The sequence below is a fragment of the Camelus ferus genome, chromosome 3, assembly GCF_009834535.1.
Source record: "Camelus ferus isolate YT-003-E chromosome 3, BCGSAC_Cfer_1.0, whole genome shotgun sequence".
NCBI classification, from domain to species: Eukaryota; Metazoa; Chordata; class Mammalia; order Artiodactyla; family Camelidae; genus Camelus; species Camelus ferus.
The window spans coordinates 50,044,698-50,070,732 of record NC_045698.1 but is presented as its reverse complement, the minus strand read 5'-3'; the positions used below and the strand labels follow the sequence as shown (position 1 = coordinate 50,070,732).

Sequence of the window (26,035 nt, the reverse complement as noted above, 5' to 3'; positions counted from 1 at the left end):
AGGAACAATGTCCAATTACTCTGCAGGAGCCACTATAGTTCAACACTCCTGCTGCCACCAGTTGGCACCTCCACCATGACCTGCACAGATGCTGCCCAGCTCATGCTGGTAACACTCAGGAATGGATGCCAGAAACTGATAGTGATGCTCCCAAAGAACCCAACGCTACTGTTGCCGTGTTTGCCAGACGAGAAGTTCTACAAGCCTCCTTTCTCCCATTGCTTGCTGCTGAAACAAAGTCACATTCAAGTGCATCCGATTGGTGGAGTTCAGGCCATACACACCTGTGGGACCTGGGAAAGCTAGTTTTTCGCTTCAGCCTGGGGAAGTGGAACTCATAAGACAGGACATTTTCCAAATACTAGAAGAATGTTCAGACAGTGCTGGGCAACCAGAAATGCCCTAAATGAAAAATGTCCACAATAACCCCTAAAAGAGAGATTTCTTTCTGTTAATGTGCACTTCCACTTCCTCTATTTCACAGTTGCAACAATATTCAAAAAACCAACTGACTGCAGAAGTGATGATACCTACCAAGTATTGCAGAGTGTGCTACTTCTTGGAGGACTATGATACTGATGTTACCAAGTCCAAACTCATTCTGCTTGCTGCATGACAGGCCAATAAATCAGGAGACGAGGTGTTGGGGCTAGGAATAATGACTTTATTTGGAAAGCCAGCCAACCAAGAAGATGGAGAACAAATGTCCTAGAGACCCATCTTCCCCAAGTTAGAATTTAAGCTCTTTTTATACTAAAAAGGGGAGGAGGTTTGGTTGGTTGTTGCAAGCTTCTTGGTGTCAGAATCCTTTGCTCTTGCAGCTGTCCACATAGGTCAGGTCATGGCATTCCTGCAACCCTCCAATAAGACAAAAGTTATTTTCTATTCTGCAATTTTTTAATTTTTATATGAATGGGAAAGTGTTATACCCTTAAAGATCAGAACCTTGAGAATGGGCTATCCTATATATTTCAGGCTATCGGCAACATTCTTTTAGAAAAGGTGCAGAGCCAGCATGACTAAGCACCAAAAACAGAGCACAGGGTTAGAGACAAAGGAACAGATCTGATATGGAGTCAGATCTGTTCTTCCCTACTACACTGATACCAGAATAATGCAGTTACCCCTTATTTTACCATATCCCAAATTCAGAGGGACTTCAGCTGTAATCCTAACTTTAACACAATAATGGTATAAATGTGCATGGAAAATATTTTGCAGAAATCATTCACCTGCACCAAAACGCAACCATTTTATAACTTCAAAAATATTGTTTCTTGAGAATCAGAATAATCTCAGTTTTTGATAGGTAGGGTAGTCTGAGCATCTGAATTCTGAAGAATAATTGTGCCTTTTACAGCTATTCTCATATTTACAAAATAGTATAATAACATTCACTTTCAATATGATTACTTCTATTCCTTTATATAATGCAAAGATTTCCTCTTGTCTGCCACGATACATATTTATTTCTCTCTGTATACATGTTGACAGTGCAAATAATGACTTTTTTTTTTCACTTTTTCCTGTCAGCGGCTGTCCTATAAATCATGCAAATCTTGGAATCTCTGATTAAATACAGAAAATTGAGTTCATTTAACCCTTTTATGGGATATCATTTTCAAATGTTTTCTTCGTAGAATCACTGCATTGTTTTTCCTCACACACTTGCCTTGGTGGCGAGGCAGGCGTGGGTCACACTGCCACCTGGTGTGGCTGGGACAAACTTCCTTCCATTCCGTAGAAGCTACCAGGGAAGGGACGCCATTGCTGAGTCACGCCTCAGGCTGAACTTGGCTCCGGAGGACTTTGCAGGCCTACATAATATGAGGGGAGAGGTTTGCATCAAGAGCAAACACAAATCATTTTATAGAGGAGGGGAAAACCATAAGTATTGAGCATTTTAATTCAGCAAATGTTTCTTAGGGCTCACTGCAGGTAAGGTCTGTGCTTGGTCCCACACGTGGCACAAACATGAGGAAGGCACAAACCCCGTCCCAGAGGATTTAGCAATTTACAACAGCATGCAATACACGCTGAGTACACAAAGTGCACAGGCTAAAGGGATCACAAGAAATGATACAAAACAAAAACAGACTTTTAGGGGCACAGTATTTGGAACAGGCATTGAAGAAGACTTGGGAGTTTATAGGCTGAGACAGGAAACCGAGGAGGAAGAGGAGAAACACACACTAAAAACAGTAAAATGATAAATTGAAACCTCTTTTAATTTACTCTTTTTTAAAAAAAGAGTCTTATTTTTATCTTGCCACTTGTAGAAGAGAAACCTCTACAAAATTTTATTTGCCAAAGCGTAGAACAGAAAATTTATAGTTTTCATAGTCACTTGTGATTAGAGTTTTATTATTAGAAGGGTGAAAGATACTTAACTAGAAACACTGACAAAGTTTGCTTTCTCTGAAAAGTAATTCCTAAATGATAGTGTTGGATAATACTTCCATTGTTTTCTTCAAATCTCTTTTGCCTAAAAATGAATAAATGAATAAGTAAAAGGTAAAAATTCTTCCATATAGATCAAAGACAAGCTTATTTATATATTCACTGACCATAAATTAATTAACAGTTGTTAAAGCTTTTTAAAAAGTGCTTGGTAACCTATGTGACGACGTAGGAATTCATATCAACTTCATCCTCTCATTTAGTCTGATGGTAAAATTAATACTTTTATACTGTACGTGTTTCTTTCAACATCTTCAACTGTAATTTTATGTATCTGAACTATAGTCTAGACAGAGCTACCATGGTATTTTGCAGTTTTGAATTTAAATTTTGATTTCATAGAAAAGCATGTTCTTAGCATTTTTTCAAGAATTTTGTAAGTGTTCAGTGTCAGAAAAACAAATCAGTAACTTTTGAATTTTTATTAGAATAGTCTTCAAATACATGTCCACTAATCTTGAGAAAATAATGATTTATGTAGGTTGAATAATAACCACAACAAAATGCTTTTTAAAAATAAAATTCTATGAATCCAAAACTTTGGAAAAAAACTTTCCGTTTTTTATATGAACAGAATCATACATATATACATATATTAAAGGTATATGATAGAGCTTGCTTTATGTGATACTAGGATTATATATCTTACGTATGTTCGATAAAAATGAGGAGGATTGCAAAATCTTTTTTTTTTTTTACTTTTTTTTTGTTATTGATTTCTTTTTCTTAATGGAGGACCTGGGAATTGAAACCAGGCATACACTCCACCACTCCCCACAAAATCTCATTTTTTAAATGTTGTTTTTCTTAAGTGTGTTTCTAAAATATAAATAATCTTTGATTGATTTGGTTTTATCTCTCTTCTTTTTTCCTATTAAAAAAATCCTAAAGAATAAATAACATTCTAAAAACTAATTTTGTACTTTAGAGATAAATATTCAATACAGTGTTGTAATATGTAATAACAGTTAATATTGCATCACAATTCCCCACATACTATCAAACCAAATTTTTATTGTGAATGTATTCTTCTTGTCTCATGGTTTAATTATACAGAATTTTGTAACAACTAATAGAAAAATATATGTGAAATGGCCTAACACATAGTTTGATACATAAAAAGTACTCAAGTACTTTTTGGGTTGAGTACCCCAAAATGCAAAGATCTGTCCTCTCTCCCTGAGTGATCTGTTATTAATATGGCCTTTTACTATTTTGTAGGAAGAAGCTTGGCTCAAACTTATTTACCTGAGATTCACACATGTGGGAGTCTGATTGGAGGGGCTGTGAGGTACATTAGCAATAGTAGCAGAGTTAAAATTTAGCAGGAATATGTACTCCAGTCAAGTATGTGTATTCTACCTCTCTGGACTCATAGAATCCTCACAAGAACGTTTGAAGGTAAGTGATGCCATTGCCCCATTTTGCACCTTAGACAACTGAGACACACAGAGGTTAAGTAACTTGCCCAAGGTCACACAGCTAGTAAGGGAAGAGCTTGGGTTCAAACCCAGGCAAATTGTCCCTGGGGTCTGTGAGTTTAACAACCATTCTATAATAACAAGAGTCTGCTTCTAGAAAAGTCTTTAAAGGAGTGCGAAGGGAGTCCTGGCACAGATAGACTTGCCAAGGACAAAGGGCCAGAGTGAAAAGAGAGGAGGCGTTTGGAGTGTTTCTCCTACTGCACTCTGTGAGTGACTTGCATCAGGGTTCTGGGAAATGGAGCCTAAAATAGAACAGATTTAGGGAGCTGAGAATTAATTAGGGTAATGTTAGCTGCTGTACAAATAAGTCTCAAATTATCAGTAACTTATCACAATAGAAATGCATTCCTTTAATTGTGGTAAACTATACATAACATGCAATTTACTGTTTTAATCACTTTAAAGTATACAGAAAATGTATTTCTCACTTATAGAAGAGTCCAAGGTGCATGTCCTGGTTCCTTCCATCCTATATTCTGACATTCCCTGAGGTCTTAGAGCCAGTGGGAGGGGGAAGAAAGCACAGATAGGAGGCACACCTACTTCTTAAACTCCTTGGCCTGGAAATGATACACATCAGGTCTGTTCACATTGCAGGGAACTAGTTCCGTAACTCCAGTGAATGCAAAGGTGGAGTGAGGGCCTTGGAAAGGTTTTTAAACGCCTGCACAACTACTTCCTGGCATTAATTCTACATAACAGAATTCTGGGAGGCAGCTAGCCATCTCTGCCAAAGGCTCCTTCACTAAATTCTCTCCAGTCTCTGGCAACTCCAAGAAGCACTGTGTTAGAACCCAGGTAAAAAGCATAAGACAGAAGACATAAAGGAATCCTTCCCAGTTTAGCAGGAAATCTATTGTGCCATGAAGTCTTTATCACATCAGTGCCACCACCAATGTCTGCATCAACAGGCAGGACACTAGCAACGCTGCCAGCAATAGGGGCCAAGGTCCCGCAGAGACATCAGCATCTTTGACTTGGGTGGTCTCACCCCTGACGGAGCAGGACAGCCAGCAGCAGTGCCTTTGGCAGGGGACCGAGAGAGCAGAGCCCTGGAGAGCTCTGGGCGTGGAAGGTGAAGTTTCGTTGGGCACCAGCAGTGTCTCTGGGGGAATCTGAGGTGTCAGCAGTGGGTCATGTGAGGATGGAGGTTGGGGGCTGTGGGAAAAATCCAGAGCAAGAAAGGAAGAAATCAGCAAGCCCTTCGTGGTACCTGAGAGGATGCTCTTTGTGACTGTATGTGAGCTAGCTCCTATGATTCACAGAAACCAGTTAAGATTAAGGCTTTGTTGTGAAGTTGGTGGGGGCCAAACAAAAGAATATTATAGCGATCTGGGCTTCACTCCAAGGCTGGGGTGGGCTTGAAACTGAAATTCTGAAAAACCATTTCCCTGAGAGAAAGATCAACATGGGAGTGATGAGATAGGACTTGGGAGATACCTGAACTTATCTGGGAGCCAAAGCTGTGGAACTCCGTTCCCGGGAGCCACCTCACAACTTCAATTACGGCAGCTTTGAGTCAGGGAACAGAGGTCTCCTAAAAGCTACTAGAAGGAAAAGGTGTGACACAAACTGGCTTTCAGGATCATACACTCGCCATGAAGAGGATGAGCTAAGACCTGGTGCTGCTTAGAAGAGGAGGTAAGACGCTGAGCTTCAGCATGGGGGGGGGGGGGATCTGCTGGGGGCGGGACCTGCTGCAGGCAACTGGAAAGAGCAGGGGGAGCTGGGATGAAGAGAGAAAGAGACTTCCAAGACCCAGAGCCACAGAGCTTTCCAGGGTGGACAGTTGTCAGAACAAAGCTCCACGGTCTTCACTCTGGAAAAGTATCTTTGGGGCTTAGGAAGGAAATGGACTTCAGCCTCCAGAGGACCAGATATGAACCTGGAGTGCCTAGGGCAAAGCCAGAGAACTGTCTGTGACAGAGTGGAGAAGGCAGAAGCTTACAGCCAGAGAATACAGTGCTCACAACCAGGGGTCAGACCGGACTGATCAAGGACAGAATGTGGCCCCAAGACCAGCAGCACCAGTACCACCTGGAAACCTGTTTGAAATGCAAATTCTTGGGCCCCAACCCTAGACTACTTAATCAGAAAATCTGAGAGCGGAGCTTAGCAACCTGTGTTTTAATAATCCATTCAGGTGATTTTGATGCAGACTAGGGGATCTAAGGGACCCAAAAGATGGGAGGGAAGGGGGCTATATAGTGGAGATTAACACCACAGGTAAGATAGACTCCAAATAATAAGCTATATGATGTAACCTATGATCTGGGAAGCCTTGTTTCCTTTTACTTGTCCTCCCACAGATTCTGAAATGAGAGACATATTAAGACATATACACAAGCTGTATATAGTGAGACTAGTATTTCAACTCACAAAGCATCTTGTGCGAGATTGATAGGCAAAGATGCTTACAAAGGCTAGGAGCATGGCAGCCTCAGGTAGTATCTTAGAGCAGAAAACACAGATCTGCTTGACACTAATCCTGCCATGGCATCTCCTCTCCTGCCATCCCCCATCAATTCCCTAGACACTCAATACATTTTCATGTAGCCTCCTCTGAATAACAGTGCATTCTCACTCCCACCGTATCATCCATTATCTTTTTTATCAGCATTTGGTATAAACACACAATAAAATCTTTCTTATTCAGTGTTATTTCTTCTCTTTATTAAATCTACCAGCATGGCAACAGTATTGCTTTCTTTTTTTTTTTTTTTTTTTTTTGCTTGTGAACATTTCAGCCTTACTATGGACTCATAATGGAGCTGACCTTGGAGCTACAACATCTTCATTTTTCGGTAGAAAAATGCATTTCAATTTCTAAACAATAAATTTACAATTGAACTTTGGATCATAATCACAGATAGGGGGTAACATGACCCTCACACACCAGCTGGAACAAAAAATGTCTATTCAAAGGGTACCATCAAGGAGATGAAACAAAGTCTACCACAACAGGGCTCAAATTTGTTTTGAAATGCTGGATCTAACTTCTCTTCTCTTCCCTCCATTAAAAAACAAATAAATAAAGAGGGAGGGAAAAAAGGAAGGAAGGCAGGAGAGACGTAGGGAAGAAGGAAACAGTCGTAATTTAGAATTGCATAGATTCTCATCACTGAGCTGAATTACCCTCATCTGCAAACCTACCCTTAGAAGCCCTAACAACCCAAGAATACAACATCTGTATGGTACTCAAAACGTCAGTGGGATTCAGTAATACTGTTCTCTGAAAAACTAATTAATCTGCCTCTCACAGCAAGGCATACATTGTTTTATCAAGAGAAAGAAATGCTAAGGCCAAGGCAGCTTTTATATAGCTAGAGGATGCTAACGGAGAGGTTCAAGGGCATGTCTTTTATAATTAGGAAGAACAGACGGCCGATGATGAGGGCTAGGAAATGAACTCCCTTCTGCCATAAAAGGACCAGGGAATGCTGTGTTGCAAAATGCAACTGTGGATTCCAGGGAATCAAAATATTCTGAACAAGCCCTTATTGCACTACAAATACCCACCCCTGCATAGCGCTGCCAGGATACCTCGTCTGCAGACAACTGTGCCCACGATGGGCACACCCCCACCCCCACCCCTGTCTTTGCCTTACACAGTCTTTCTCCCTCTGTTCTCCCTCAGTTAAATGTGTTCAGTGAATCCATCTTTTTGACTCTCAGTGTATGGAGGGATGTAGAGACAACGTGTAGCCCAGCTAGAGAAGTTCTGTGTGGGAACATGCATTGTGAGCTACTGGTCCCAAAGTAATCTACCATGTTCTCTGCACACCTTCCTGCTGAAACTCAGATTCCACCACCAAGTCATTTTTCTGATTTAGAAAAACCGGAGCATTGTTTCCAGAAGGCCAGTAGTCATAGTTCACAGAGAATAGAGCTCCCTGGAGGCTCGTACCTCTCTCATCTGTGGAGGTTAAATTACTACGTCAGCCACTTGTAATTTGGAGAAACAAAGTCCAGCCTGAGAGGCTGTGACAAAGGCAGGTGCATTTAAATTGAGCGGTAGGTAGATGAAAAAGAAGGCAGGGAAAACCTGTGAGTCCAGCAGTCTCATGGAAAAACATCCATGGGGTCAGCTGTAATGTATCAAGGCTTTAGGGCACATCACAGCAGCCTCACCCAGATACAGCCCTGGAAAGGGCTCTAATCTTGGAATCTCTCCCCATCTCCACTTCTATTCCTTCTATTCACAACTCGAAAGAAAGCAAACACAGTTCTCTCTGGATCTAATTTACTCCTCCGTGAAATAAAAGTAATAGACCAGACTACAGTTGCCACCCTAGGACAAGGAGCCATTCAAGATTTCCAGGTGGAGGAATGCTCCCTTTTAGTCCTAGCTAAACAAATAACAGGGTGAGGAGACAGGAGGATTTTCAGATGAGTCAAAGATGTCCTGAAAATAAATAGGTTTCAAATAAGTCCCCTAACCCAGGCATAGCAAAAATAATGTGGGTTCCAGCTCTTTCCACCAATAATAACCCAGAGATTCTCCCAACAGATACCTAGAGTCATCTTAGCTTCTTGCCTTCATCTCAGAGAAGGTTAAACATCAGATCTTATGAACCTGAACCCAGGGTACTTGTAAAAATTTGCAAAGTGCTTTCACATACATTGCTTCCCAACAAATTCATATGTCCATCTGCATAGATCTAGCTATTATATTAGCTGAAGTGATGGCTATAACAGATTGCCCCCCAAAAAAGTGACTTAAAGGAGAAAAAAAGAACAATTGGTTTGTTTTCTTATATTACAGAATTCACAGAATGCCACTCCACATGATCATTCAGCCCAGCACAGTGGGGAAGGAGAAGGCTTAGGGAAAGTATAACTAATGTCTTAAATCCCAGGAATCGGTACATTTCGCTTCCACTCATATTCCATCACCTCACTTTCCTGCAAGGTAGCCTGGGAAATGTGGTCTAACTAGGCAGCCATGTGCCCAGCTTCAGTGATTTTACTATGGAAGAAGGGAATAGATTTTGATAGACAGACAGACAGACAGACATAGGTTCAGGGTCAGATTTAGACTTAAATTTAGATTTGGTAGTTTATTTTCTCAGCTTTAAAGAGATGAGGCTTATAAAGGATACAAAGCTTCCCCAAAGTTGTACACTTAGTACATGGTAAATCTGAAAACTCTAGCATAGGCCTTCTGAATTTAGGAGAGCTTTGAATACCATGCAATACCACAGAAGGTTCTGAGGAAGAAGTGATGTGATCCAACTTTTAAGAAGATGATTTATCAGCAGTGTGAAGAGCGAATCATAGAAAGAAGAAACGAAGACAGGCAACTAGAGAAACAGCCCAACTTTAGCAATGGCTTAACCCAAAACAGTGGGGATTTAAAGAAAACAGATACCGGAGCAGAGGTTTAGAATTTAGGGCCCATGGAAAGGCATCCATATTGCTAAACTTACAGTCACTTCACTAGCATTTTACTGAAGACTCTCCTGTTTCCCTCCCATTTCTCCAGCCCCTCCTTCTCAGGCTCATTTGCTGGCTCCTCCATTGCTACCCAACCTCTGAACATTAGAGGACTCCAGGGTTCAGTTCTGAACCTTCTTCTCTACTCACTTTACTCTGTCTCCCCTGGGTGTCTCATCTAGTTCCTGAACTTTCAATTGCATCTTAACAGTTATTTATTATCGCAATAAATCTATGTAACAAACCACCCCAAAGCACAATGGCTTTAAGCAATCAACTTTATTTAGCTTGTGACTACGCAGGTTGGCTGGGTGGTCCTACCATCTTTTACTGGACTTGAAAGGGAGTAGGACCCTGTGCCCCCCTCCCAACACTTCTTGTCTGTGGAGAATCTGAAGTCTCCCAGGCTTCCCTAAGTCTTACAAGAGCAGGCTCAAGCAGTTGATTAGGACAAGCCTGCAGGGACTGGGGGATGGTGACGACTCTCACCACCTATCTCAACGATTAACTGAGATTACTCCTCCATTCCTTTGAGAACTTCCAGGGCTGAAGAGAATCTTTGGAGATTTTTGGGGGGGTTAAAGCAACTTTCCTTTTTGTTACCAAGGCTGTTGCCCCCAGGATCATACCCCTGCCCCTCCCTCGACTAGAAACCAATTACTCTCTCTTACCTAAGTCTCAGGAGGCAGATGCAGAGAAGAAACAAAAACTGGTTAGAATAGAGTACCCCTGTTCTGCTCTGGATGACCCAAAAAATCATACCATGGCCTCCTGGTTCCTAAGAAAACTGGAAATTCCAACAAGTGTTACTTGTCAGGAATCTCAACCCCTCCCAATCTTACCCTGTGGTGGGAAGATTTCCAGCACTCTCTACCTGGAATATTGAATTCTCAAGGCCATACAGCATTTAAATCCATGTCTTTCTCCCTTGCCTGCCCTAAACCTGGCCACACAGGGGATTACAACCAATCAGGCCAGGTAGAGATCAGAAGTCTATTAGAACAGGCTGAAAGCATCAGAAAAAGGGAATGAAGAACTCGGCCGGCAAATGTCCAGCGTCTTGCCTTGGCTATTGCCCTCCTTAGGCCCTGCCATAATTATCCTGGCTTCTTGGGCCATTTTTAATTCAAGTACTTTTCCACTTCATTTCAAATTGTCTCCAGTAGTTTCAAAATAAGATTCTGCTGCTACACAGATGAAAGCCTATCCCAGGAACAGATTACCGAGATTTAGAGTAGATAGAGACTTCTACTCTGGTACAGCAGGAAGAAGCCACAGAAGGGAGAGACCTCCATGCATTCTTCCCAAGAAGACTCTTGATATGAAGTCTCTCAGTGGGGAGCTGACGCAGGTGGTTAGGCAGGCTTACTGACCCCTGCCGATTAACAAGGGAAAGGAAGTACCCAGCTGATGAAAAGGGAGGACATTCCTCTTCTCCACAGCTGGCTCCTTAAAATCCAAGGACACGCTCCAGTATCTCTTGCTTTGTTCCAGCTGAAGTTTCTGCTAATTGCTTTTTGTTTCAAGGCTGAGCTCTGAGGGAGGAAGAAGCCTATAGCAGAAAATAATTAACACAACGACCAGAGTGAAGATAATGATGGCTGAGCCTTCTAACAAAAGATCCCTCAGCCCTACCTGGGCAGGAGCTGTCTCTACCAGCCATCTTGGCTGATGGCTCCCCGCTTGAGGGCTTCCCTTCCCACTAGAACACCTTTCTTTCCTTCTCCCTGCTTGAGTACTTTCCTTCCATTTTCCCTTCTGAGCAATAAAGTGGCCGTTCACTTTGTCCCTATGCCTCTGTTGCATGGATTCTTGCACAGCCAGGGCAAAGACCACTTTGGTGGGCTTTCTAATTTAGGGGACTCTCCATCCGCTAACAGACTTATCTACCTTTCTGGGTGTCAGGTGGCTGTAGGCTGATCTAGGATGGCCCCAGCAGGATGATCAGGCAACTCAGGTCTACTACACTGTCATCTTCCATCAGGCTAGTTGAGGCATGTTCTCATGATGGTAACAGGGCAAAAGCAGGCCAAGCCAAACAACAAGCATCCTTAAAGCCTCTGCCTCCATCAGGCTTGTTAACATCCCATCTGCCATTAATGAGAAAGCATGGCAAAGGACACTGATACAGGGAGAGATGAATAACTGGAGCCATTTTTGAACTCCTCCACAATACCTATATACAAAGCCTCCTGGACTGATCTGGGTCCTGATCTCTTTTCTGAGTTCTAGAAATGTTTGTCCAATGGCCTAGTAGACAGTCACTTGGGTATCTCCAGGCATTCTAAAAAGCATATTTAAATTGAACTTTTGATCTTCTCCTTTTAAAACCTGTTCTCATCCAGTGTTCTCTTTCTTAGTAAATGATGCTGCCATTCACCAAGTTGCTCGAGTCACAAACCTGAAACTGGAGACTTCTTGACACGTCTCTCCTTCATCTCAAATACAATCCATCAAGTCCCATCAATTCTACCTCCAAAATATATCTCAAACTTGTCATTTTCTGTCCACCTCCCTTGCCACCCTTCCATTCCAAATTGTTTTCATCTCTCTAATGGACATCAAAAAATATCCCATTGGACTCTAAATAAAATCTCAAACCCTTAACATAGTCAGAGCCTCACCTCCATCTGCAGCCTCATCCCATGTCACTCTGCCCCTCCTTCACTAAGATTCCTAGCTTGTATTCATTATCCAGATACAGTAAGTGTTTTCTTACCTCAAGGCCTTGGCCATTGTATTGGCTTCTGAGGGATGCCATGATAAATTACTACAAGTTCTAGAGGCCAAAAATCCAAAAACAAAGTGTCAGCTGGGCCATGCTCTCTCTGAAAGCTCTAGAGGAAGATCTTTCCTTTGCCTTTTGTTGGTTGCTGGCAAGCCATAGCTTATAGTCATATCACTCCAATCTCTGACCCCTTTCTGCTGTATCTCCTTCTGTGTCTAAATTTCCCTCTCTTATAAGGACACTAGTTACTGGATTAGGGCCCACCTTAATTCAATATGACCTCATTTTAACTTGATTATATTTGCAAAGACCCCATTTCCAAATAAGGTCACATTCACAGGTACTAGTGTTTAGGACTTGAACCTTTTTTTTGGAGGACACCATTCAACCCATAACAGCCATGCTAATCCCACAGAACATACTGAGTGATAAGAACAAGGACTCTGGAGCCCAGACTGCCTCAGTGTGAATACCAGTTTTGCTCTTATTAGCTGTGTGTGCCTAGGCAAGCCACTTAACCTCTCTGGGTTTCAGTTTTCATATCTATAAAATCAAGATGGAAGTAGAGTCCACATCACAGAGATAATCTGAAAATTAAATGAGTTAATTTGTACACTGCCCAGAATATAGAAAGCATTATATGTATGTTTATTAGATAAAGTGAGTTCTTTATATGCTCATCCTTCAGGTCTCAACTTAAATGCGCTTTATCACACAGGCATTTCCTGATTTCTCCTCACTTCAAGCAAAATTCATAATTATTTATTCATTTGTGTGGAGTTTTTGTTGTTGTTAATGAGATGTCTGTTTTCTCCTATTAGACTAAGTTCCATGAGAGCAAAGTGTGTCTGTTTTGTTCACCACTCTATTCCTAGCACCAATAAAATGCTTTGAATATGATAACTGTTAGATAAATATTTGTTGAATGAATAAATAATTATGCAGGGCTCAAGCTAGTAATTTCAATTTTCATGGGTTTCTGGGGCCTTTAGTCTCCTTCTCTCTCCTCCCAGTCTCTCTCTCTCTCTTTCACTCTCTCTCTAGGAATCTTGGAAAAAGAATCCTTTCTAAATTCATGACATCCAGAAACTTTTGTTCTCTTTCTCGATATAGCTTCACAGAAGAATGGAGATGGCTTACCCAACAGTTTTCTATGAAAATCTGTCCCTCAAAGGGACAGAGAAGAGAAATATGGACCCAAGTACAGGAGTGTACAGGGGTAGTGAATCAGAAACAATTACAGTGTAAGGGGGCACCACCACATGGCAATTCAATTAAAAAACAGGTTTTTGAATCAGGTATAAATTTGTTATCTATCAGTAGGAATTATAATAAGCATGGAAAAGATTGGGGAGGGGGACAAGCATAGCTTATGCCAAAGAAACTGCTGGTGCTCTTGTTACTACGTTGCTTGTATAAATAGAAGTCTGCCAACAGGGAAGTAGATGAGACACAGGTTATGCTATTTCTAGCTACAGAAAAAGAAACGGATACTTCATTTGCCAGGTAACATAGGGAGCCTGAAAACTCACCCGAAACTTGTTCTCCAGATTGGGGCGCTCCTTTTGCCAGCCGGATCCTAGCATACCTCTCGCCATTTTGCCAGTATCAGCTGAAAGACTAGTTTTTTGATGTTTATGTGATAGGTATTGCAGGTAGAGCAAGTCATTTAACCTCCCTACAACCCTTTATGTGGTAGCATTCCACATAATGCTACCAGTGACAATGAGTAGGTGGTAGGGCCAGGATAGACTTACGATATTTCTAAGGTCTATATTCACTTAGCCAGAAGGGCTTGCCTTGCAGTCTGACATGTTTGAAGTCATTATTAAAACCCAGTCCAGCCTCTTCTTGAAGCGCGGTCCGCAGAACCCTGCAGCAGAACCACTGTTGGTCTCTGTTAAAAATTCAGATTCCCTGGCCCTGCCCAAGACCGAAGCGCGGGTGTGGGGTGGGTGACGGGGTAGTGATTCTGTTGCAGGGCACCTGTGGATGCAGGTAATTCATATACATGAGGACCACACGCACAGGCTATGAGTATCATCGAAAGACAACAGCATACCGCCCTGGCTGACATCAGCGCTCCTGGGAAGTCTCCAACCAGGTTCGTTCACAGAGGCGCCTCATACCCCGCAGCAGCAGAACGGAACTGGGCAAGCGCTCCGGAACGCTGGGCGGGGTTCCCTAAGACTCCGCCCTTCCTTCAGGGGGCGGGGCTCTCCCTAAGTAACTTAATTCCGGCTTCTCCCCGCCGCGGTCCAGAGCCCCGCCCCCGGCTCGCGGACCAATCAGGCGGCAGGTTGCTGAAGCTCGGGGCCAATGCTCGGAGCGGTCCTTATTTCCTCCCTGCAGTTTGAAACTGTCGGGTTGCTGCTAAGGAAGCCGCCGGACTCGCTGTTGTTTCAGCGGCAAAGCGGCGAGAAGACGCGGAGGGAGGAATCCGGGTTTGCGGAGAACCGAGGCGGTGGGTAGCGGCGCCCCGGGCGAGCTTGCGCCGAGGCGCTGGAGTGGGGTTAAAGTGCCTCGGCCTGGATTGCCACTCCCGGGGATCGTAGAGGCCGGGCTAGGGGCCTCTTCCCGAGACGCGAGCCCTTCTGCTGGGATGCGGGACGGCAGGGGCGAGAGGTTTTCCCCTCCAGGGCGTCGGGAAAGAGGGCAGAGTGAGGGGTGTCTGAGTATAGCGGTGTCGTTGCCATAGGTTCGAGTCATTTAAAACGTAGTGGGTAAAATAACCGTATCTGACACCTTATTGTTTTTAAGTGAGAATTTAACAGAGGTGAGTAAGAGAAAGTGATTGAAGAGAACTTACAGTCCTTTGCTGGCACGCAGCTGCTTCCCCTTCTGCCTGTAGTTCCTGACGTGGGGAGGGGCTGGTGCACCCCCTCTCCTTGCCTCCAGCTAGGACTGGTCAAGGGCGCAGGGACGTCACCCTCCTGCTAGCTCGCATGTTAATTCACTCTTCCTCTGCCCCTTGGGGGTTAATTTGAATTCCCGCACCGCGCTTTCCCTATCAGCGAGGTGTGATTTGATTTCTCTGGCACTAGAGGAGCACTCAGAAGTTTTTATCTCGTGGTTTCTGATATCTTGGATTAGGGAATACTGAAAATTTAGTGATCTGATGTACAATCTACCACCCATTAAAGTAAACTTCATTTATCTCCTTTGTTTTTGAACTAGAAACAATCAGAAAAAATACTGCTATTGGTAGAATTTCAGATAAACTGTCATACCTTGGCATCAAAGCAGGGCAGATGGAAAATTGATAGCATATTTTCCAAAAGTACAATAGTTGTTTTGTGTCTGCAGTATCTACATTCAGAAAGTCTTTCTGAGGACTGACCATACTTTACAGCTCATTTATTTTTTAAATAATCAGCACACCACCGTCACCACCCCCAACCCCTTACTACCGGTCCACAAACACATCCTAAAGGAAGAAGTGATTGGAAATAGAAAGGACTATGTTACCACAGTGGTGGACTTGAAGTCCATGAAGCAGCCATTCCTAGCTGCAGACTTATGTGCTTATTTTATCCTCCCTAATTGGCTTAACTAAAGTCAGCCATGCTGAGATTTAGTTTACTTACCATGTCTCCGCACGGTAACATTCACTGAATAAACTTGAAATTTCTTTTCCACAATGGAGCCCCAACCTGTGTTTCCATTCTAATATTTCCCTTTTCCCTGGATCTGCACTTGCTTCAATTTCCTCATCTCATTTTTCAGCCCACTGTGATTGGGATTTATTCCACTTTACACTAAAATTCTTCAGGCACATGCCCCAGCAGCTTTCTGGTTGCCAAATTCAAGGGCCTCTATCAGATTCTCATCTTTCTTTGGCATCTGACTGACCACTCCCGCCTGGAAGCTTTTGTGATGCTGTTCCTGTTGTTCTGCTGTTCTCACTTCCTTTTCACTCTTTGCTGGCTCCTCTTCACTTCCCCTTTAAATATTAGCAGTTCTGATTTTAACCCTCTTCTTGTTACAGTAGTGGTGCTTAATTTTATTAGGGTTATGGTACCCTCTGGACACATTGGAAGCTGACAATCCTCTTCCTAGAAAAATACACATTTGCTAAAAATATTGGCTACAGTTTGGGTGTAAGGACCTCAGAATAAGAACTCTTTCTCCTGCTCCTTTTCGTAGATGATCTTATCCTCTGCCCTTTTTCAGCAGTTCCCATTATGCTGAGGATTCCTCAAAATGAATCTCCAACCTAAACCTCCAATGCAACGCACATTGCTTAACTCCAGGAAGCACTGTTCACGTTGTAGCCATTGTGAATGACAGTTCTTGGAGTTGTGCATTGCATAACTGGTGTGGCCAGATACTGCATACCTGCAGCTTCACTTCAGTGCCCCAGAGGCACCTCACACCTAACAAGTCTGATATTGAGCCTAATTACCCTTCCTCCCAACCTACTCATCTTCCTGTATTCCTTGCCTTGGAGAGCAGCAGTCCCATCCATCTAATGGCAAGCCAGAAATCTGTAAGCAATCAATAGTTCCACCCTTTAACCCCTTAACCAATTATTGATCCTGAACTTCCACTGCCAAAATGCAACTGTCTCATAGTCACACCTCCATCCACTTTCCACTGCTGCCTCCTGGATTACTGCCAGAGGGAACATTTCTCTCTTGACTCTTAATCGCTCTCTTCTTCAGTATCCCACCTCTCCAATCCATCCTGAAAGCTGCCAAAGTGATCTTTCTAAAGGACAAGCCTGATCATGTTCCCACTCGTTTAAGACATTTAAGTAACTTCTCTTAGAAGAAAGACTAAACTTTTTAACACGACACAACTGTGATCTTCCATGACCTGGCTGCCCTTACCTTGCCTGTTTCATCCTTAGCCCAGCCTTGCTTTGTACCCTTTGCTTCAGCCTCACAAACTACTTGCAGTTCCTGGGGTACGTGTCCACGCCTCTGTGTCTTTGCTTATGCTGCTCTGCTGCCTCACATAGCCTGAAATGTTTTATCTGTCTTTCAGGTCTCAACACCCCTGCCATCTATTCCCACTTCCTCATGCCCTCACCATTCCACCCCATGAAAAAGGCTGCTCCTGTCTCCCTGTTTTATGCCCTTGTTTTAGGGTCTAACTGCACTTTTTTCATCAGTCATCTTATGTACATGTCTGGCCCTCTCTAAAGATTGCAAAATCCTTGAAGACAAAGACTTCTTCATCTTAACATTTCTCACCAATGTCTTCCATGTAACAGGCATTCAGATAGTTTGAGTAGTCACTATTTATCTTTTAAATAAGTTATGTACTTGTTATTAAAAGTACTTTTATTATTATTTATTTTTGTGGTTAAATCCTTAAACAATTTTTCTGTGTATGGTATTAGAATTTGTTATTTTGTGGAGGCTTGCTTTTCTTAAAATAATATTCCCAGAAGGTCCGTTCCCCAAGCAGAGAATTTGCATACATTGTTCATTCTCTCTTGGTTCAGGATCGCATAGGAAAGGACACAGCACCCAGCTTAACACATACTATTGAACAGTGATCACACTCTCTTTTCTCAACAGCCCCCACTGTGACTTTTTACAAGGATCTTCTGTTTTCTTTAACCTTTCGTGTATTTGTCTCATCTCCTTGACTGCATCATAGACTCATTAATGTTGGGAACTGAGTCTTGAACTGTTTTTTCTTGCCCATTGATTCTGTCTATGGGTGTTCAGTATATGGAATGATTTTAACATATTGAATGATCGTTGTTTCCAGGTTAGGATGTTATTACACACACATATATATTTAAAAAACATTTTGTTTTAGTTTAAATATTGAGGGAAGCAAACTAAAGTTAGCCTCTACTGTTTTATAGCATCTGTACAGAATGTCATCAGATGGGAAATGCTCACCTCCAGTTTTGCAAAGTGGCTCCGACCGAGGCAGCTCTGTCTCTTCAGATCTTCAGGTAGGAAGACACAGCGAAATTTGTCATGACTTATTTATTTCAACCAAGTGATAACACAAGGAAAAACTAGGAATGCGTTTTTCATTCATTCATACTATACATTTATAATTATACTGTGTATATAATGTGTATCAAATTATAATAATATCAAACTTTGGGAATGATTTTACAAATTCTGGGAAATACCTTGCATTGTTTTCATTAACCTTTCAGAAAATAATCATGAACTCTTCCCATCATTCTCTGTACGAAGGCTTCAAACCATTCAATGATAGAAGAAGCTGAAAATCTCAAGAGACATTTTTTTCTTGCAGTTTTCCCATTGTAGCTCTCTCTTATGAATGATCCTTTCACTTTAATGCAAATTAATGGAGTATCATGGCATCCAGAGTTCTGGGCCCCTGGACTCCCCAGTGTTCCACTCTCGGTTCCAGTCCCTGTTGCCACAGCATTCAGCACCCACTGCTGCCCGGGACCCGGACGGTGACAGATGCATTGACTAAGGAAGGTGTGGCTTTTATATGAAATGTTTTAAATGTCTTTAATTCTAAATCTTTTATTATCAAAAATATGGTTCAGATTTCTGGAGAAGATTTTAAGTGAGAGAATACTGACATGGTCTGTCTTGGGTTTTAGGGTTAGATCACTTAAGAGGGGGAATGCTGGATGGCGTGTTTATGCCTAAGTAGAGCGAGTTGTTATTGGCCCTGTGTAATATGACAGAAGCTTTAGGAAAAGATTTTATAAAACAAATAAGTTCCTTTAATGGAAGTTACAGATTGAGGAATTGGGAAGCTTTTGGCAAAGTATGTGTGAATATTTACTAGGATCAAAGTGGCCCGGGCTGTGACACACGCTTCATCCTTGCCTTCCCTTTAAATGGTACCTCTTCCACTTCATGCTGTCTTTTTAGGCCACAGCACTTTTCCGCACCCTTCATCTTTGCCATATCCAGACTTTCTTCAAGAGAGAATGGATTAACTTACTTATACCTGTGATACTGTGATTTGCAATAAGAAACATATATTTGGTCTTCATCCCATTTCTGGCACAGAGCTCATAAAACTATTGGAATTTCCTAACTGGTGAGAATGATGAAAGTGTCTTTTGTTATGGTGATGAGGTGACTTTTGGACCACACCTAAGGGTGGGGACTGGTTGCCAGGAGAGCCAACCACGTGATAATGAAACTTTCATTCACACCCCACTGACTTCGGGGAAGGGGAGAGGGTCTGGAGTTTGAATCAGTCACCAGTGGTCATAGGTTGAATCAGCCATGGCTGTGTAATGAAGCCTCTGTAAAAACCCAAAGGGAGAGGGTTCAGAGAGCTTCCGGGTTGGTGATCACACGGAGATGCTGGGTGACTGGCCTGCTAGGAGAAGGCATGTTAACTCTGTGCCCCTTCCCCTATGTATCTCCTCTATCTCTGGCTGTTCCTGGGTTATATCCTTTTATAATAAACTGGTCATCTAGTAAGTAAAATGTTTCTCTGAGTTCTGTAACCATCTAGCAAACCAATCAAACTCAAGGAGGGGGGTCTTTGGAAACTCCAGTCCATAGCTGGTTGGTCGGAAGCACCACCTGGGCTTGGGAATGGCATCTGAAGTTGGGGGTAGGGGGGCAGTCTTGTGGGACTGATTCCTTAACCTGTGGAATCCGATGCTGTCTCTGGTGGATGGTGTTAGAATTGGGTTGAATTGTAGGACCCCCAACTGGTGTCTGAGAATTGTTTGGTGGTGGTGGGGAAAAACCCACACACTGTAATTGTTGGGTCCAGAACTCTTTAATACTAAAATGTAAACACCTTATAAGATCCCAAGTTGTCATTTTTTCAAGAAACAAAGCTTTACATCAAAAGGATAAATCTCTAAAGTAGAATTTTAAGAGAGAGATGGATGATAGTTTTCTAGACATGCCAGAAATAATTTTGTGTTACTAGTTGCCTGCTTAGAATGTCGCCCCAGCTGAGATTCTGTTTTTAGTAACCCTCAACTTAAGACCTTACTTGTTCTTGACTACAGTTGAAAACCTGCCCATATTCCATTACGGGAAACGTTTCCAAATATAATACCAAAAACTATGTTAAAAATAAAATAACATAAAATAAGTATATACCTCTACATATATTAAATATATAAACCAAATAATTAATACAAAAGCCCCTCATAAATCACTATGCCCCTTAAGGGCATTTTAATTACTGTCTTGGTTTTGGGAATGCTTCATAAAACTGTCAGTAATAAATGCTGAAGGATGGGCAACATGCATAGTGCTCATTCACTGATAACTTCCTCTAGGCACAACTCCAATATACCAGCCAGTTGCCCTGACTTCACCTGGTATGCATGGGTTCAGCTATATTTTATGGTCACATCATTGGTGTAGGGTGGAGAGGAGGGCAGGGGGAGGCAAAATTACAAGTTTTGATTGTTACTCTAGGATTCTTGTTTACCTTAAGGCAGGTTTTCTTTGACTGTTAAGAAAGACGATAATATTTATTTTGATCCTTAACTAAAAAATGACTCACCTGTATCTACATATATGAAACTAAAGTCATTGTTTAAATAACTAATTTTAAATTTTTTTCCTGAAAATAAGTTAAAATATATATGTACATTAAACACTGTTAATGTATACCTATTTACATCCCCTATCACTCATACTGATTGTTGTGGAAACTTGGAAATAAATGTTTGGGTCTTTCTCCTTTTCATAGGTCAAACTAGGGAGGCCACAAGTTAGAGTTGTTTCCCCTTCACTTCCATTCCAAGAGGCACACTTTACTCCTGTGCGAATAAACTAGCTGAGCAGAGCTGATTTGGCTAAAAGTAGCTGTAATTGCCTCCAGAGGAAGGAGATGCTAAAAAGTTATTGACATCAAAATGTAAATAGAATACAGTCACTGTGTTAATCTTCTCCTCCTGTCATAACAAAATGCCACAGACAGAGTGGTTTAAATAACAGAAACTTACCTTCTCACAGTTCTGAGTTCTAGGAGTACCAGCTGAAGATCTGGCAGGGTTAATTTCTGATGAGGTCTCTCTTCCTGGCTTGCAGATGGCCACCTTCTCGTGCCTTTCCTCAGTACACTGGTGCAGGGGGAGACAGAGCCCTTTGTTTTCTCTTCTTAAACGGACACTAATCCTTTCAGATCAGCACCCCACCCTTATGGCTTCATTGAATCTTAATTATGTAATTACTTTCTTAAAGGCCCCATCTGTAAATACAGTCATACTTTGGGGTGGGATGGGTAGGGGTGGGGTTGGGGCTTCAACGTGTGGATTTGGGGGAAACAAACGTTCAGTCTGTGACAGCCATACTTTTATACCTTCTTTGCCAAAATCGGAAGTTTGCTTTGGCTGTTTGCCAAGTGTAATAGGATGTTGTTTTTGGCTGCTTTAACAAGAACCAAGCAAGAATGGTTTACGTGAGTGGCTTAAAGTTTGATTCTCTCTCTTGTAAAAATCTGAGCTGGTCCATAGTCCTGTGGTCATCTGAGGACCCAGTCTTTTCTCTCCTGTTGCTCTGCCCTGCCCTAGGGTGTTGACTGCATTTGCATCATCAGGTACTGGCTCCCCACAACCTCTGGCCCCTGGGAAGAGCTGAACAGGGGGCAGGCAGCTTCATTTTTAAAAACTTGCTCTGAAGTCGTGCACATCATTTCTATTTTAATTCCATAGACCAGGTCTCTTGGCCAAACCTGCTTGCAAGGGAGGCTGAGAAATGTCACCGGGTGGCCATTGGCCCAGGTCAGACACTGCAATTTTATTAACTTAAAGAAATAAAGGGGGAATGGATGCTTCTGGACTGTTAGCCTCTCTAGGATAGGAAGTTATTGCACTTGAAATTTTATATAATTTGATAATTAGTTCATTAGGACTGACTCATGCACTCAAGGTTATAGAGAGTTTCCTTTTATTGTAATAACTGAAAGCTAATATGGTTCAGGAAGTGTGAACTTAGGCTATTTAAATCTATTTAAAGACTTGCAGTTATTTTTGTTAACATAGAAATTAAACGTTGTATCTCTGATATTCCAAATGACTTTTTTTTCTAATAAGAGCCTTCTGCCTTGGTGATAACTATTAAGTGAAATACTGACTTTATTTTCTATCAGGGAGTGTCAGTTTAAAACTCAGACATGTGTTTATTGCCATGAAGAGGACATCACTGACAAAGGAGTTGCATTTGACATTGAGGGATAATAGAAGGCTGGGGTAGTTTTATAAGCCTAAGTATCTAATTTACTTCTCTATTTTGTTAGGATTACATAATATCAAAAAAGTTCTGGGGCGTGGAGTTATAACTCAGTGGAAGAGTGCATGCTTAGCATGCATGAGGTCCTGGATTCAATCCCCAGTGCCTCCATTAAAAAAGAAGAAAATTCTGATTCTCAACTTAGGTAGTTGAAAATGGTAGCGCTTTTTTTTTAATTGAGTTATAGTCCGTTTACAATGTTGTGTCAGTTTCCAGTGTAGAGCACAATTTTTCAGTTATACATGAACATACGTATATTCATTGTCCCATACTTTTTCACCGTGAGCTACCTTTTTAATAGCGCATCTCATCTTCAGTTAAACTGATATGAAGCATAAAAAAGAATTGATGAGAAATTTTTGCTTCAGTGGTGAATCACCAACTAAATCTATCACTTCTTCAAACTTTTTATCATTAATGCAAAAATCTCACAAGCAGCACTCAGAAGACTCACACTTAGAGTTAAGTGCTAATGATAAGCGTGTGACGTGGTCGGAAGTCATTTGCTACCGCACAGCTCATCACTCTCATGTTGTAAGGAGGGACTGATCCCGTCAGATGTGCTTGAGTTTGGTTGGTAATTGACTGCGGCCCACATGGGTCATAGTTGTGTGCTCACTTACACAGTTTACTTGAGGAGGTGTGGACAAGTGTAAATTTAAAACAAAAAATAAACTTGGGCAGAGCTGCCACCTTTCTAACTTGTGACACATTTATAGGAATTTGACCTCAAAGGCAGAAGCAGCTTTATTCCAACCAACAAATGTAAGAATTTATAGTTTCTGGCCTGTTAAAATTTAGTATATAGGGGACCTTTGAGCGTGAATGCTCCTTTAATAGTTTTTTTTTAAGAGAGAAAGAGCCTAAAAATGAAATTTGACTAAAATATTATGGATTCCCAGAAATACCTTCTTAGAAACTAGTTTGAAATACATTGATATTGACTACTTACACAGTGTGCAAGGTAGTTCTGACTTCAGAACTTGGGCTGCAGTTACATCTATCCTTTTGGGAAGCACCAAGACACTTATTTCAGCTAACTATGGCATATTCATGGCCAGAAGCTTGGGTGTGTTTAGATGGTTAAATATTCTTACTCATAGACAACCATAGGGAAAAAATAAGGGTTGCTAAAGACACCTATACCATGTCATAATGGTCTTATTAAAGATGAGTTTCTTTCTTTGATTTAGACAGAATCTCTGTTAATTCAGTTCAGCAGATATTTACTGTGACACTCAGGGAAGTAATTTTGAGCATCAGTTATCTTCATCCTGAAGAGAATCAAATAAGACAGTGATAACTAATGAAATGATGATAGAGGGATTTTCTGTATCTGAACTAAACTTTTTATAGAGAAAAATTAATATTAAAAGTCCTTTAGAGTAATGGCATTTCATATTCTTAACAGTCTTCTCCCAATTTTTTATGCAAAGACATTTTCTGGGTCCATGCCATAAGACTTAGAAATTACTCCTTTTTAATAGGAATGTTTGTTGCATCAGTGACCGACACTTTTTGAACAGAGACTAGGCTCTAGTATACTTTTACTTCACTGATAGTATTTTTTTTTTATTTGGCTAAACAAATATCTAAGCATCTATATTAGGAAATTCAGTTTTTTAAATTTTATTCCTGTAAGATCTACACTTTGTGACTTGCCTTTTTAAAATCCTCCTTTCTCACGTGTATGATGTTTTCAGCAGGTAGAACTGAAGAGGTTGGCATTCGTGTTCTCTGTTTACCTTCAGTATTGTTCCTCTCCTGATATTTCTTTTACATTCTTTCCACGCTTATGTAGGAAAGAGACTCAGGGTCGCTGTAGAACTGGGCAAGGGCAGGGTAGGTCGGAGCCAAAACTACTTTTCATCCCTGGACCTTCCTGTTGTGGCGACTTCAGCAGCAGCATCTCCGAACTAAATTTCAAAAAAGCAGAGAAACGGCTGTGTCTTTTTCCACCTGCAAGCAGCTGCCAGTTGAAAGAGGGCTCTTCTGTGTTGTAGTTGATGACTGGCTTCAGGGGAACTGCTCTGAGTAATCTTCGTGCCACCATTCTAATGCCGAGGGAATCTGGGTACTAAGGCACTGTAACTCGAAGCAATTTGGGTGGGTATATTTGTTGGATTTTTTGGTTTGCTTTTAAGAAATTTTACTATGATAGAGTAGATAAATGATGATGGATGAATGGAAAACATAAATCAAAAGTACACATCCCTGACTACTGTTTGGGAGTACCATTTTTGGAACTGAAGCAGAGAACATCTTGGTGTCTTTACCACTCTTTTGCCTGAGTTTCCACTGTGACAGGGCTATAATGTATCATTTACTGTTGTCTTCTCATAGGAAGAGTATGAAGAACTGCTTCGTTATGCTGTAGTGACTCCAAATATTGACTCAGGTGCTTCACAGCCGCCTCATTCCAAGGGAGAAGTGGTGCCAGAGACTAGAATTCCTCCTATAATGGATGATATTCTTCAGAATCAAGGTTGTGTATATTTTTCAAGGTATCTCTGAAGGTCTTACTGAGCTTATTGATGCGATTGACTTATGACATGTGAAAATGCTTCTCCAGTGATTCTTCTCAGTCATTGGTGTGTATCATTATCATCTGGGGGAGATTTGACATTTTAATGTTTTTCTTGGCTCTTATATGACAGCTGGATTTTTATTTGAAATTCGTTTGACTATTTTATGAAAAGTAACAAACTAGCACTGTAGCAATTACCTGTCTGTCAGTGGAGTACGTGGCATGTCTGTACTTGCTGCAATGGTTGTATGCCAGGCATTATCTTGGAAACTAGTGCCCAAGCCTGCAGATTAAAGATAGGTCCACAGACAGCCCTCAGAATCCCTTAAGTTCATGAACCGTGTGCCAGGAGTCTTTATATGGGCATGGAGGACTGTTTGGATTGTCACCACAAAGGTGAACATGCCTTTGGACTGTGTCACCGACAGAGTTGAGAACTAATACAAACCAGGATGTGGGCTGATGGATAAGTGAGTGAAAGGTGGAGAAGGGAGGGTAAAGCTTCTTTCATTTATCTGTTCTCTATTCTATAAAGTACAAGATCCCAAACAGCTCACTCAAAATAAGTGTTCTTTCAAGGGGATGGACAGCCCACCTAAAACAGCCCTGCTAATGGGCAGTTGTCAACAATAGGCGTCACTCCAAGGATCTCCCCCAAAGCACATGACACAGCCCACTCAGAGTCAGCAGGCCCTTGGGTGTCTGTAAGTCACAGCCCTAGTGTCTGTTGTTCCTCTCCGTCTGTAGACGTGAAGTTTTTGTTGCTCCACAGGCTACTGCACCAGATCAACAGACAGGACCAAAACCTTAAAACACGTGTATTTATTCTAACACTGAAACATACTAACTGGACATTTTCCACCTAAGTTTTATTGATCTTCAAGAGATAGGACCCTTGGATTTATTCATTCTGCGTTAGTGATCTTGACCGTGTTTTGATTACAACGTGCAATTTCTACTGAGTAAACCCAAAGTGTTGAATAGTCTCTTACCAATGTGAATAGGCAATCAGTGTGTCAGCCCTCCACACCACCACCCTTAGGCTTGTTTCCTTTTCCATTGCCTGTAGTTGTGTTGTTCCTGGGACACACACAGAAGTCTTATCCTTGCCCCCACTCTCCAGCCTTTCAAGGCTGTTGTTTGGTATCTAAGACCCCCTGCTTTTTGCTAGCATGGAAGATAGTATTTATTTGTTTATGTTCTGCCTTTTCCAAAAAGGATTTGA

General features: G+C 41.7%; 1 protein-coding gene and 1 long non-coding RNA gene across 8 annotated transcripts in view; one reads left to right on the top strand and one right to left on the bottom strand.

The window, feature by feature from the left end:
* Positions 1–643: 643 nt before the first annotated feature.
* LOC106730302 lies at positions 644–14,278 on the bottom strand. 2 transcript variants are annotated; one of them, XR_004317816.1, is made up of 4 exons: positions 14,171–14,278; positions 13,641–13,728; positions 2,392–2,485; positions 644–1,817 (listed from the first exon to the last, which is right to left on the bottom strand). It is a non-coding gene; the product is annotated as an uncharacterized LOC106730302 (long non-coding RNA). The 2 variants fall into 2 exon arrangements; XR_001366757.2 differs by lacking the exon at positions 2,392–2,485.
* A 161-nt stretch (positions 14,279–14,439) lies between these two features.
* Positions 14,440–26,035, top strand: part of POC5 (POC5 centriolar protein) — a 33,794-nt gene continuing 22,198 nt past the window's right edge. For 4 of the 6 annotated variants that reach the window (XM_032474470.1, XM_014563794.2, XM_032474464.1 and 1 more), the window contains exons 1-3: positions 14,440–14,572; positions 17,933–18,025; positions 24,627–24,768. In XM_032474470.1, coding sequence (XP_032330361.1) covers positions 17,945–18,025; positions 24,627–24,768 — 223 coding nt within the window. In that variant the 5' untranslated portion in view covers positions 14,440–14,572; positions 17,933–17,944. Of the gene's footprint in view, positions 14,573–17,932; positions 18,026–24,626; positions 24,788–26,035 lie in introns of those variants that run through there. The other 2 variants (XM_032474483.1, XM_032474474.1) reach the window with 1 other exon arrangement.